Below are 13,065 nucleotides of genomic sequence, written 5' to 3'. Positions count from 1 at the left end.
AAGAAATCTGAAAAAAAAGCAGTTTAAAAAAACATAGACAACCCTTGGTAATTCTTGTCAATCTTCGGGTTCCAATAAAACCTGCAGCATTGCTTGTTCATAAAATTTAAGTCAAATGATTTTTTTCCCTTTTGACATCTAAGACTTCTTCAAGAGATCCCACTATGCTTTGCAGTTTTGTGTTAAGACGACTTATACAGGTCCTCCTGGGGCCTCTCAGTAGCTCCATTACAGTCTCGGCCTCAACCTTTGAGGTTGGCAACTCATCCACCAGGGTTATTAATTTTGTGTTTATAGTCTAGGAACCAGGTATTTTAGCTAAAATGAAGTTTTCTGACAATTTTATTATGGTGGCACCATGCAGCTGTTGTCCCTTTGATTTGACTTTGTTGTGGGAACATGTTATTTTAGATATTTATGTAACTGACTGTGGTGATGCATTGGTTCAGTTTTTCTCAATATTTCTAAAATAATGTTCCCCAGCCTGTGGTACTTTAGAATGTGTCTGTCCCTCTTTAAAATTAAGATAAATGAACTGATGCAGGTTTAGAAATTCTGGATAAATATCTTAACTGGAATGAACACAGATACAGAGCCCATCAAGCCCTTTGTATTTGGATGGTACCGCACGGGACGGATGCGCTGCTTCCTCTGACTGTTGCAGTTCTGAGGGGATTCCAGCACTTTGTACGTGTGCGTACGCTGCCATGTGGATCACAAGGCCACCTTGCAATAAACTGTGCTTTGCAATAATGTAATTTTCATGACTATGTGCTTGTTTCTGAAGCATTGGAAAGCATTTCCATTGGATCTGAAATGCTGCATTTTGAAAAGTGGATTTATCTTTCATTATTTTTGCAGTCTAGATTTCTATGCAGCTGCTAATCAGTAAGCTCTGAAAGAAGACACTTCTCAGGGATTAACTGAAAGTTCATCTGTAGCAGTTTAAGTCAATTTTGTTAAGATGCTTTACCTTAAAGGTGCCAGCGGTGGCATCATTCCCTTTGCTAAGCATTAATGTTAGAAATTCTCATTCCTAATGCCAAGACATTCATGGCTCATTACGATCTGGCTTAGTTTGGCAGCCTGTTGTTCTTGTGTTTCCGAGTATTTGTTCTAATTTGAAACAAATGGGAATGTTGGCAACCTAACGGAGACATATGTAGGAAGTAACCATTGGCAACCATGGTTGCATGAGACAAGATTCTATAATTGGAGCATTTAAGTATTAATCCTCACAAGCCGATGGAGGAGTCCTTTCCAGGTTGTTCACTACAAGCCTTGGAACCTGATTCTCTTCTCAGGCTGTATTTTTTGTAATTGGCACATAGTTTGCTTCAGATAATGTTTATACAAATGGAAGTACGAGAAGAGTCATTCCCTACAAAGGCAAATCCTGCTTTCTGCTGCATGCAGTGTGTTCCTCAGGCCTCAGTAGAAACCTTGCAAGTATGTTTGGAAATAAGATCTGACTAAATCCTATAAGGCTAGATCTGGACAGCCTGTCCCACAAGGTATTGGTGTGCTTATGAATGATTACTTTCTTACCTTCACAGTAGAAATATGTAGTGAAATATGACATAAGATATTTCACTTTGAATACAGGGAGGATAAAATTTTATCTTCCACAATTTAGTTCTGGCCATGTACATAAAGTCTTGTGTGACCAAGTTATTTCAGATCATATCTAGAGTAGAGATAAAATAGATTATAAAAAATGTGTAAGATATAAATTCATTGGCTTTAAGCTTTTTAATGGAGTGAGGTGAATGAGAGAGGAGAAAAGTTTAGTGTGGGGTTTTTTTCCCCTGTATAGATCCAAATGTACTGCAAGCTTAAAGAGAGCAATTCCATTGAATTTATTGGAACATGCACACTTATCCTAGAGACAAAATTAGGTAAATTTGATCTGTTATTGTGTCAGAAGAACAAAGATGGTTTACAATGCCTTTTGCACTTCCACTTCCCAAGGCGGGGACAAGTCTAAAACATGTTCTCATCCTGGCATGGAAGAGATCAGCTGTATCAGGCTGGTTTATCTCATCTATCAGTAATTGACCTTTGTGGTCATGGTGCAATCCCCATTAATGGGGATACACTGCCTCTTTTGTATTGCCTTCTTCACAGGAACTTTATGGTCGGGAAATATCCCACAAAAAGAATCCCCAAGGTTTCTTGCTAGGAGAACTTTACATCCTCTCTGTATCACAGGAGGAATGGGAATAGCAAATTTGGTTTTGCAAACCTATTTAAAATACAAAATGATGCAACATTCTTTTTTTGTTTCTGTGTCAGGGGTTCCTAGATATGCCTTTATCACACAAACCTATTTAAAATACAAAATGAAGTAACATTCTTTTTTTGTTTCTGTCAGGCGTTCCTAGATATGCCTTCATCACAAACCGAGGAAAAGCAGAGATACGTGAGCTAACTTGGAATGAGTGAGGGCATTTTCCACAGGCTGTGTAGCTTTTATGATGCTGGAGTTGGAGCAAAATAAATTGGCTTGCAAGGAGCTCTGTGCTACCATAGCTTGACTACTTCTGGTGTCTGAGATAGATAGACACCATAGTTAAATGAAGACTGGGAAAGAGGATATATTACTATTTGTAAAAGACATTCAGGAATTAGTACAAAGGAGGAAGAAGAATTATTGAAATTGAACCTGCTTTAAGATCAAATGGATATGAATTGCTTCTGAATGAATTTAGAATGTAAATTAGAACAAGGTTTCTGACATCAGAGGAATGATGTCTGAATCTGGAATGACCTTTCAAATAGGGCAGGGAGGACAAGGAACCTAAATTATTTCAAGGTGAAGCTTGATAAATTAGTATAGGTAGTGATCCCAGAGATGAAAATTAAAGTTTATGATTATAGTATCATAGATCATTGGCTCAAAGAGACCTCAGAAAGCATCCTGTCCATTTCCTTGCTGTAACTTAGTCTCAATTACATTTAAATCATTCTAGGTTTATCCAGCCTGATCTTAAATATGATCTCATCTCAGTGATGAGACTCTACAGCCCTGTTACTCTTCCATTCAATTACCTCACTATTTCCACCATTAAAAAGCTTTCCTAATCTCAATTTAAGTCTCCCTAGCACAATTTAAGTTCATTTCTTGTCCTCTCCACAGCAGACTTGGAGAACAAATTAGTATCCTGCCCCTTTATAGCCATCTCGTATATGCTTGGAAACTCCTATCCTTTTTCCCAGAATTACGGAGTGGCTGAGGTTGGAACTTCAAATTTTCATTTTGATATTAACCCTTGGTTCTTTCAGTCTTTTCTCTGAAAACTCGTCTTCTAGATCTCTCATTGTTCTGGTACTCTCTGCAGGGCTTTCCAGGTGTTTCTCTTCCTTCTTCCCATTCCTCCTGATGACGGTCTACCAGTACTGAATACAACAGAAGGATTATTTTGTGATTCTCAGCCATAGTGCTACTGCTTATTTATCCAAGCATTATTGTCATTTTTACAGCATAGGATGTGGTTTACTTCCCAGTTGTCTAGGTGTTTTCATCAAATACGTTCCCTGCTGTGGCAGGGTATTGGATTAGAAATGCCCTTGATCTCTGCAGCTGTCCGTATGAGATGTTTTTGTGAGTTTCTTCTAATAAAGCTCTTATGCTCCTTGTAAGGGAATGTTTGAGATTGCTGTGGAAGGGGAAAATGGGCCATAAACAGAAAGCTTTGTGGATCCATCTAGACGAACTTCTCTTATGTGATTGACTTTAATTCTACTCATGTGGATCCTTCTTATCCTGCATCCCTCGTGCACTCAAAGCAAGGACAATCCCTAAAGCAGACATAGCCTACAGGCCTCCCCAGGGTCAGCATCCACCAGAAGGTTATGAATGAGGAGGAGAGCTGTGGTGTGCTCAGGGATTAGCATGATTGCTCCTTGTCTCATAACCTGAAGAGTGCATCATAACACCTGCTGTAAATGCAGATTGATGGGTGAAGGGGGACAACCAAGCCCTTTTGTGCCATCAAGCTGATGCGACGGAAATCTCCTTCTAAGACAGCAGAAGCTGAGGGCACTGTACTACTGGAACTGCTTTGTAGCTGAATGTCTGGGTAACCTTATATTTCAGTTACCAGTTTGATATTATTCTTACCTGTTTTCATTTTAGCTCATTGTCAGCTTGAGGTCAAATCTTAATGGCTTATTTGCTCTGCATATCAGCAAATGAGGTAGTTTGATGCCACATTCATGCATAAATTTGAGAACATGGAATAAATAAGATACTATTAAGCATAACACTCAAAATTCAAGGGCTTGAGAAACTTTGCATATTGCTAAGCTGACAAAGTGTTGTTCTAAAGTGATAAAAGCAGGTGTTTCTTTTTAGTTGCCAAGTCTGCTCCCATGTGAGAGGCTAGATAAGTAGTCCAAATTACATCTAAGAAGGAAATTTGCCAGAGCTTAATTACTTTTCATCACAGTGCCAAATAAGTAGAAGAAGAAAAAAAACCACCTTGGAACTACATTGGAGTCTATTTAATTCTCCTCATTTAAAGCCCTGAGGTAAAATTCTTAACTTCACAATAAACTGCACTCTTTCAGTGGTAAAGCAGAACAAATTTATAAGCAATGACTTGTGCTCCTTCTACACTTGGCAGTTAGGTAAAAGCAATTTCTTGTTCAAAAATATAAGTAGTTTTTACAAGGTCTGCAGCCTTGTTGTTTCAGTAGGATATAGTTTTATCATTAATCAACACTTTTCTCTGATGACTTCTGCTAAGGTTATGGCTATTTATTTAATCTTTATTGATAAAAGTGATCTTATTAAGCCTGGCTATTAGATCTTGGTGTTCTGTGAGTTAGACCATAGTATCATCAAACCTTGCTCTCCTACTCTGGCCCTTTGTGCTTGTCTGCGTGCTGGGCAATTGAGTGTATCAGACTGTGTTCAGTCAATCCTACTTAAGTCAAGCCTCTCATCACAAAGCCTCCATCAGCTTGTCTTCTGCAAGGAGACTTTATCAGTAAGTCAGCAGGAGAAGAGATTAAGACCACAGCCATTTACCCACGTGCCCTGTGCAATGAAATGTCAGTGTCGTAACCCCTCCGTTCTACATTATTATTTCATTGGCAAGGAGGCATTTTGCTGAGAGATCTCTCTGTCCTTTATTTAAAGAGAATGTAATGAAACCAGAATTCTTGTACAAGACCAATCCAGGGACCCTGCTGTTTTAATATCTGCTTATGTTGTCAGTATTTTGGATGAAGATGCAAGAATAAAAAAAAAAGATTAAAAAAATCTGCCATTTTTCTCATCTCTTGGTAGCTGCTTTATAGGTGAAACTATATGGAAGTTGAGATTCTTTACCTGTTTTATGTAGATAGACCCAGTTTATTTCCCCCTCCCATATATTTTATCTTTAAGCAGTCATCCAATTCCCTCTTAAAAATGTTCAATTCATAGTCTGCCCTCATATGAAAGTATTTTCGCAAGAAATAGCTAGTATCTGTATTTGAAATGTTTTCGTTTTACTGTATCTTTTTTGATAGAATAAAATAGTTAATAGAAAGTTCAAAGTTTGAGTTCACAGAACGGGATCAATGATTTTTAGAGGGTTACTATAAATTTTCTGTTATTTTCAGTTCACTTTTTTGTGCAGACTAATATTACCACTTTGACCTCTCTATAAAGCAACACTTTCACCCAGCATTTCTGCAAGCATGTACTGTTTCCCTTTCTAATTTATTATAGTCAGCTTAAAACCCAGTGATGTGTGTGAGTGGCTGAGATTATTTATTCTAAGATATATTACTGAGATGCATTCATCAACTGTGAATCTCATCTGCTCCTTTGCTACATATTCATTTAGTTTTATTTGGTACCACTGGCAGTTGTAACTAATAAAATCTTTAATTCTGTTTGGGGTAGATTTTACTCTCTCCTTGAGTAGACTTGTCTCTTGTGAGAGATCTTAACTTGAAAACAGAGTTCCATGTTGAATATAGGTCAACAGTGTCATGCTGTAAAAGGACAGTCAGGGAACTATAAAGAGGGATATAGCCTTTGAGGCACAAGAAGTAACTATTCTTCAGTTCTTCACAGAAACGGTAAGATCTCTTTCCAGCACTGGGCATAACATCTTAAGAAAGATGTTGACCAGCTGGAGAGTCCAAAGGCAAACAAGAATAATCAGATGCTTTGAATATATGACAAGCAATGTGTGTGTGTGTGTGTGTGTGAAGAATACAAGGCTGTGGGGGTGTACGTTAGTTATTTTCAGATAGGTAAAAGGATTTTGCGGAGTGGAAGGGAATAATCTGTTCTTTGTGTCCATTATGGAGACAAGAAGATGTCACTGTGACCTGTGACTGCACTATTCATATTGGACATTAGGAAAATATTTCTGAAGGTGAGGATAGTCATCAGTGTGCTTTCTACATATCAAGCAATATTTGAAAGTGTTCAGATCTTCCACTGGAGAGCAGAATTTGGTCATTTGAAAATCTGTCTCTGTAAACGCATTTCGGGACATTAGATAGCAATCTAAGTCATGTTTCTAGGTTGCTCTGACAAAGGTACAGGAACGTCATCTGATTTCTAGCAAGTGTTCTTAGTATTTTCACTGTCACAGCTTCAGGAGAAAAGAACAAGGAAGGCCCAGAGGAGAGATGTCTAGTTTGGTACTTCAGGGAAGGCATGCATGTACCTAAGAATAAGCTGCTATATATTGTTAAAAGGATGCTGATGGCAAAAGAAGGAGCACATACAGGATGATAGTTCTGGGTCATCATAATTCAGTGGTATCACCATTTAAAGTGATGTGCCTTGTCACAAGGCAGAGGGTAGAGAAAAGACAAAAGAGCATCTCAGCTACATCTGGTAGGATTTCCTATATTCTCATTTTGAATATGCCCAAAGCAATACTTTTGGAAATCTCTTTTGTGTCAAACAAGAGAAAGAGAGGCAGGAGTTTTCTGCTGCCATCCCCCTGTCTCCCTTTATTTCTTATCAGACATTTGGTCTTCGAAGTAGTTTAAATTTGGTTAAAAGTAGAAAGTTTCAATGCAAGCCTTTGGTTCAGACAGATCATTTTCCATTAAAAATCCAACTTATAAAAAAATTCTGAACAAGTTCCTGCTCCAGTGCCATCAGGTGAGGAAATAGGAATGTGCTATAATTGGAACCAGTCTCCAGTAGTTACAGTGCTGCAAAAAAACATCTCTAACTGAGTTGTACTTCAGGCCTACAATCCCCTTGGGCTGCTTGCTTGTAGTGGTGTCAGGGTAATAGCACTACATCAGTACAAAAAACACTTCGTATGCATATAAGCATCATAAAATGCTGGGGGTAAATAGATTGAATTATATATGTTGCTCTTCTGGGAATGCAGGATAAATATTGCTGCAAGTTACACATAGCTGCAGTTGCATGCTACACCTTTAGGAAATAGAATCACAGCATCATAGAATAGTTTGGGTTGGAAGGGACCTTTAAAGCTCATCTAGTCCAACCCCCCTGCCATGGGCAGGGACATCTGCAGTTAGATCAGGTTGCTCAGAGCCCCGTCCAGCCTGACCTTGAATGTTTCCAGGGATGGGGCATCTACCACCTCTCTGTACCTGTACCTGTGCCAGTGTTTCACCACCCTCATCATAAAGGGACACAGCTGATTTAATCATTATTTTGTTTGTCATTTCAGCTGAATTGCTCTGTCTTGTTATATGTATAAATTAGCACTTAACCTTGCTGTCATCAGATGCTTAGCGGGATCTAAGGAAGACTGGTGCAGACAACTGAAGTGAATTACAAGCTTCAACATCAGGCTACATCTTAACCTGGTGCTGAAGGATGAATCAATCCATCACTTTTCATTTAAAATAATGCACTGGACCTTGGTCAAAAATATTACTGATATAAACAAATGGCACGGTTGATGGATCACTCTGTTGCCAATAACCAATGAAAAATACCTGAGTATTTTCCCTTAGTTTGGCAAAGTCCTCTTTCTTGATTAAAGCTGGCAGCTATAGGGATAAAAGGACATCTGAAATACTGTACCTGATAGACGTTCTGATGAAACGTGTTCCCCAAAGGCTTGAATCCTACCCTTTTCTGCAAGAACTGTGACTCCTCGGAAGGGTTGACTGACTTTAGGAGAGATTGTAAGATGCCTGCTCCTAGTACACTGATGATTGAACAGATGTGGAAACAGTACCTGAGTCATCCCAGCTTACAGCTCAGCATTTTAAAGAAATTTAAATTTGTTGCCCATTTGCCTTAAACCATTATCAACAAAAGTAACACAGGAGCTGCCTAAAAAGCAGGGTAGACATCTGGAGGAGGAGCTGACCACCCGATGCAGTAACCTGGTATCTTCCCCAAGGGCAAGTCACCCTCCCTGTGAATCAGATCCCTACAGCTACAGTTGCTGGGTTGGGTTTGTACTGTCTGTGGAGGTCTCAGACTGAAACGTACAGTGCATCACGCTTTGGGAACATTTCCTCTAGCCTGAAAATTACAATCTGCACCAATAAAAACAAAAGTACCAGAATGCTAATCTTTCATTGCCTCAGACTCATTTGCTCCTTAAAGATGGGAAGACTATTTGCATATGCATTGATTAAATGGAATGCGTTTGTTGTTTCAGATGCATTCATAGTGAATTGTTATAATTTAATCTAGGCTGTGCAGGGTCCTGGGGGGAAGCAACCAAGTGCAATATATATCTGCATCATTAAAAATAATTTAAGTGTGATGACAGCTGGAAAATAACCATACAAGTGATTTCAGGGTGTTCCATATTTATTCCCTGGTAATGATAAATCGTTGTTGATTTTCTCAGTTTACAAGTGAAACGGCAGGTTTTTAACACATCAGCCTTCAGTCTGGGCTCGTAAATCAAGTAAACTGAGCAGACACCTGCCTAACATTTAGTCCTTGTTACTACAAATTCAAGCTTCTCACATTCATTCATTCATTTAATCCCCCAAAGTCCCCTTAAGCTAGATAAACATTATCTCCATATTACTAATGGAGAACTGAAGCATAGGGTGTGTGGAAAGTAACTTCGCAGAAAGTAGCTTTAAAGGGCTTTTAGACAATCTACAAGTCTTAATCTCAGAAGTTAGCTGAATATTTTTCATGTTACTCTAGGTGATTTCTTCATTGATAAACTGCCTCTGACTGAATCGACCATGTCTTCTGGGACCAAGCATGGGTTACTGTCCTTAGTAACACAGGGAGTTAACATGTGCAATGAAAAAGTGCCATTTTTATCTTAAAGCAGAATTCTAAGTAGAATTTTGTTAGAACACCATCCTGTTGTGATATTTGGGGAATATGACAGGGGTTAATGGCTGGAAAGATTATAGGTTTATTGATCACACATAATCCCTAAATGTTTTTTGAACTGTATTTAGGCATCACTTAAGCTGCTGCTGGAAAACAACCACATGTGAGCTGGAAGGCAGCAGCTGTCAGAGAGCTCAGAGCACTATTACATGACAATTGAGAGGGGGAAGTAAAAGAGGTCTCTTTCTCATGCCAAACAGTCTTGTGGCTAAAATCTAGCTACCTACTGAAGTACAGTGGCAACTTAAAGAAGAAAGGCCACACTGGAAAAGGAAAACTAAAAGTCACATTATTAAGGAAAGATGTAAAAATGAAATTACCACATTCCTGCTTTGTTTAATATGTACGTTTCCCTGGTCCTCAGCATAATTAAGCCCTCAGTAGGGCTCTCAAAAATCAATATATAAAATACAGCTGCTAAACTCGCTGTCAGTTTCTGTACTCGCGTGTGCACTGACCCTTTCATTCTTTCCTTCTGATGTAAGACAAAGTCAAGGTATGAACCAGATAAAGGCAAATGGAAATATAGGTACTATGCAGTAGAATTATCCCAGAACTTTGATGTAAATTGGCCAATAAGACAGCTCTGCAGTACTGTTTTCTGCATGGAGTGTTTTCCCAGTAAAAGAGTGGTTAAGTCTTGTCTGGTAAGACCAAGACATTACAGTTATTTGGAGGTGGGTAAATAAGGGGCTTGAAGACCAAGGTCAAGGCTGCAGCTTGATCCTCTCAAAGGCTAAAATCTAGGACCTGATTAGAAAAATAGTTCACAAGTATTGGCTGTCCTAAATATGTTGTTTTGGTCATTCTCTGAATGCCACCACTAGTTTGGTTAATTACAGGGAAAGACAGTGATAAAAACTTGGTAAACCCATCCAGTTGTTCTGTAAATGCAATTATTATTGTGCAATACAGGAGGTCTTGTCATGGACAAGACCCTTTAGGCTACAAGAACAAAATAAACAAATGATGTATATCCCAGTGCTCTTGTAGGTAGCGCAGCTGTGATGTTTGCCCACTAAATAATCATGGGGGAAAAAATTATAAAGTATTGATTTCTCTGTAAGCAAGAGGACTACCCAGAGTTTTATTTACCTCAGGAACACTTCAGTCATTCCTGATTCAATCAAATGCTAGAAAACACAGTTTTGCTCTGCTGTCAAGGTAACTTATTGTATTAGATGTTTCCCAAAATATCGAGAGAATTACATATGCATGAGTCTCCAGGAAAGCTCATGAAGGAAGGATGCTAATGTTCTTGTTCTTGAAAGAATATCCTCATGCTGTCACAAGGTATTAGTGATATTGCCACTTTTCTTTTCCGGCTATGGAGTTTTGTGGGCATTGCTCATCTCCAGCCATTCATCAGCGTCTGTCAGGGCACTTTCTCTTACATTCGCCACCTTGAAATGCTGTAATCATTGCAGCGGATTCCTGTGGCAGAAGTCTGACAGCGGCCACCCTTTCAGGTTAGGTTGGGGTTTGCTGTGGGGCTGGCACATGGGAAGTGGGGCAGTGAAGCAATTGTTGCCGTGGACCTTCGCAAACCCCTCTGGCCAGTGGGAATGCTCGAGCTGGTTATGCTGGATTTTGGGTAGTTTTGAGAAGCTCCCTTCCTGTAGCACTATGTGGGATTGTGCCTTGAACATAATGGTAATACACAATTGTTGCGCTTTATTGCATTTCCTTCAGGTTGCTGTGGAATCCAGTGTTGACCAAGTATTGATATTTCTTAATATGTGAACTGAATTCAATTTGTAGCTTAAGAAATCCAGAACCTGTGTATTAGAACTTCTTTCTTTCAATGTCTTCTCTCCTTTATAAGGTAGCATTCAGGAGTGTGAGAAAAGTGACAAAGGTGTGAATCTTAATTTCTGAAATTTTGGGTTAAACTTGCTTGCTGCTTAGGAACAAATGCATTCTCTACTAGCAATGGGAAATACTCTCACCGCAGTCTAGACCAGAACATGGATGTGAAACATCAGCTAAATCAAATGTCTTCAAACAATCTCACGGTTGAAATGGCTATTTGCTATGTAACACATTTGTCTAAATTGGACTCAGTTACCATATACTGAGATCAAGTGTGTTGTCTCACTGAAACAGGGGTTGTTAAGGCCAAAGACTGTGTTTGTGTGGCTGGTATGTAACTCACTGTGGATGCAGCTGAAATACAGGAAACAATAATAAAAAGTGGGTCCTGGATTTGAATTTTTCTTTTTGACAGTCTTTCAGTAATAACATAGCAGGATTTAATCACTATCAATTACAGGTCTTAATTAAATACTAGTAAGTACTTATGACTGTGATAGTGGAATAGAAATAGCTACCTGATGGTTTAAGGGCTGTTTATAGGAGTAACTGCTCCTGAATAAACATAAAACTTTTCTTATTTGTCTCTGAGATTCAAATTGGAAAAAAAACATAAGAAATGCGTGGCAGACATTTTGGTTTTGAGGATCTTGCTTTTGTCATAGAGTGGCTTCATTTTTTTGCAGTTAATAATTTTTGCAAAGTTGTTTGTTCAACTGCAGGGATATTTTGTGTAGTTTGTGGATTGCATGTTCAAAATAGAAGTTTATGCAAACAAAAAAAATCAAAGTAGATCACTAATAATTTGTGCATGTAAATAATCCATTGTAGATACCATCAGTTTAATTGCATGTGCAGATTAAAATATCTTAATTTGAAAACAAACCTCTTAATATTCAGTTTATATTTATGTCAAAATCTGTTGAGACATACAATAATTTTATGATAATTAACAATGTGATGACCATAGAAGTCTTAAAGTTTGATTTAGATAAGTACCAGAAATATGGTTGTTTATCCATCTTACACATCTCTTGAGTTTTCTTCCAAAATTTCTGGTTCTTTGCGCCTTGAGGGAAGCTAGACATGTATTGTAATTCTGCATTTGGTTCTCACTAGACTCACAAGAGCAGAGAAAAATGAGAAGAAAATCACTCATTCATTTTTGAGTTTCCTTACAGAAGGGTAGTTTAAGTTGGGTTTTTTTTTCTGTCTACTTTCCTCATTATAGTGGTAGCTACAAAGCTGGAAGAGTTATATGTGTTTGACTTATTAGTAAGTAATTCAGATCTGGATCATGTGAATCTTTTAGATCTGGGGGGGTTTTTTGTGCAAATTGCTTCAGAGTTGTCTTATTCTAATCTGTGATGTTAGTAAGCTTCTACTGCAAGCTTAATGATGGATGCCTTAGAGACCTGTGCTACTAATTATGCTGTGAATTTTTTCTTAGACTGTCTGCTCTTTGCGGTAGGTTAGGAACTTGATCCCCAGCATCAAAAATTACCAACTCAACTGTAATGAAATAAGAAGCTGCTTCCTGTGTGACATGAAAAGGCTGCGCTTAGCAGTGTTCGTGTGATGGTGCTAAGCAGGTTGGAGCTGGAACACCACTGAACTTGGCAGTTTCCTTGTTAAGATATTTTAATCAATCCCACTGCAATGTTTTCTCAATGCTAGAATTCTGCCAAACATCTGGCTAGGAAGTTGCCCTCGGCAGCTGGAGCATGTAACCGTGAAGCTGAAGCACGAGCTGGGTGTTACGGCTGTGATGAACTTCCAGACCGAATGGGACATTGTTCAGAATTCCTGGGGCTGCAACCGCTACCCAGAACCCATGAGCCCCGAAATCCTCATGAAACTGTACAAAGAGGAAGGTCTTGCCTATGTCTGGATGCCAACCCCAGACATGAGCACTGAAGGTAATGCTCAGG

The 13,065-nt window shown here is 38.8% G+C and overlaps 1 protein-coding gene across 2 annotated transcripts in view; it reads left to right on the top strand.

Moving 5' to 3' along the window:
* The window catches only part of EPM2A (epilepsy, progressive myoclonus type 2A, Lafora disease (laforin)), a 57,827-nt gene that overhangs the window by 25,069 nt on the left and 19,693 nt on the right, over positions 1-13,065 (top strand). For both annotated transcript variants that reach the window (XR_775437.1, XM_010584502.1), the window contains exon 3: positions 12,812-13,053. Coding sequence is in view for 1 of the 2 variants with exons in the window: in XM_010584502.1 (XP_010582804.1) it covers positions 12,812-13,053 (242 nt within the window). In the remaining variant the exon portion in view is untranslated. The remainder of the gene's footprint in view (positions 1-12,811; positions 13,054-13,065) is intronic.

This window comes from Haliaeetus leucocephalus, unplaced genomic scaffold (assembly GCF_000737465.1).
Source record: "Haliaeetus leucocephalus isolate CR32 unplaced genomic scaffold, Haliaeetus_leucocephalus-4.0 Scaffold992, whole genome shotgun sequence".
Classification (NCBI taxonomy): domain Eukaryota; kingdom Metazoa; phylum Chordata; class Aves; order Accipitriformes; family Accipitridae; genus Haliaeetus; species Haliaeetus leucocephalus.
Note: the sequence above shows the minus strand (reverse complement) of the source record. Positions and strands in the feature narration are given on the sequence as shown.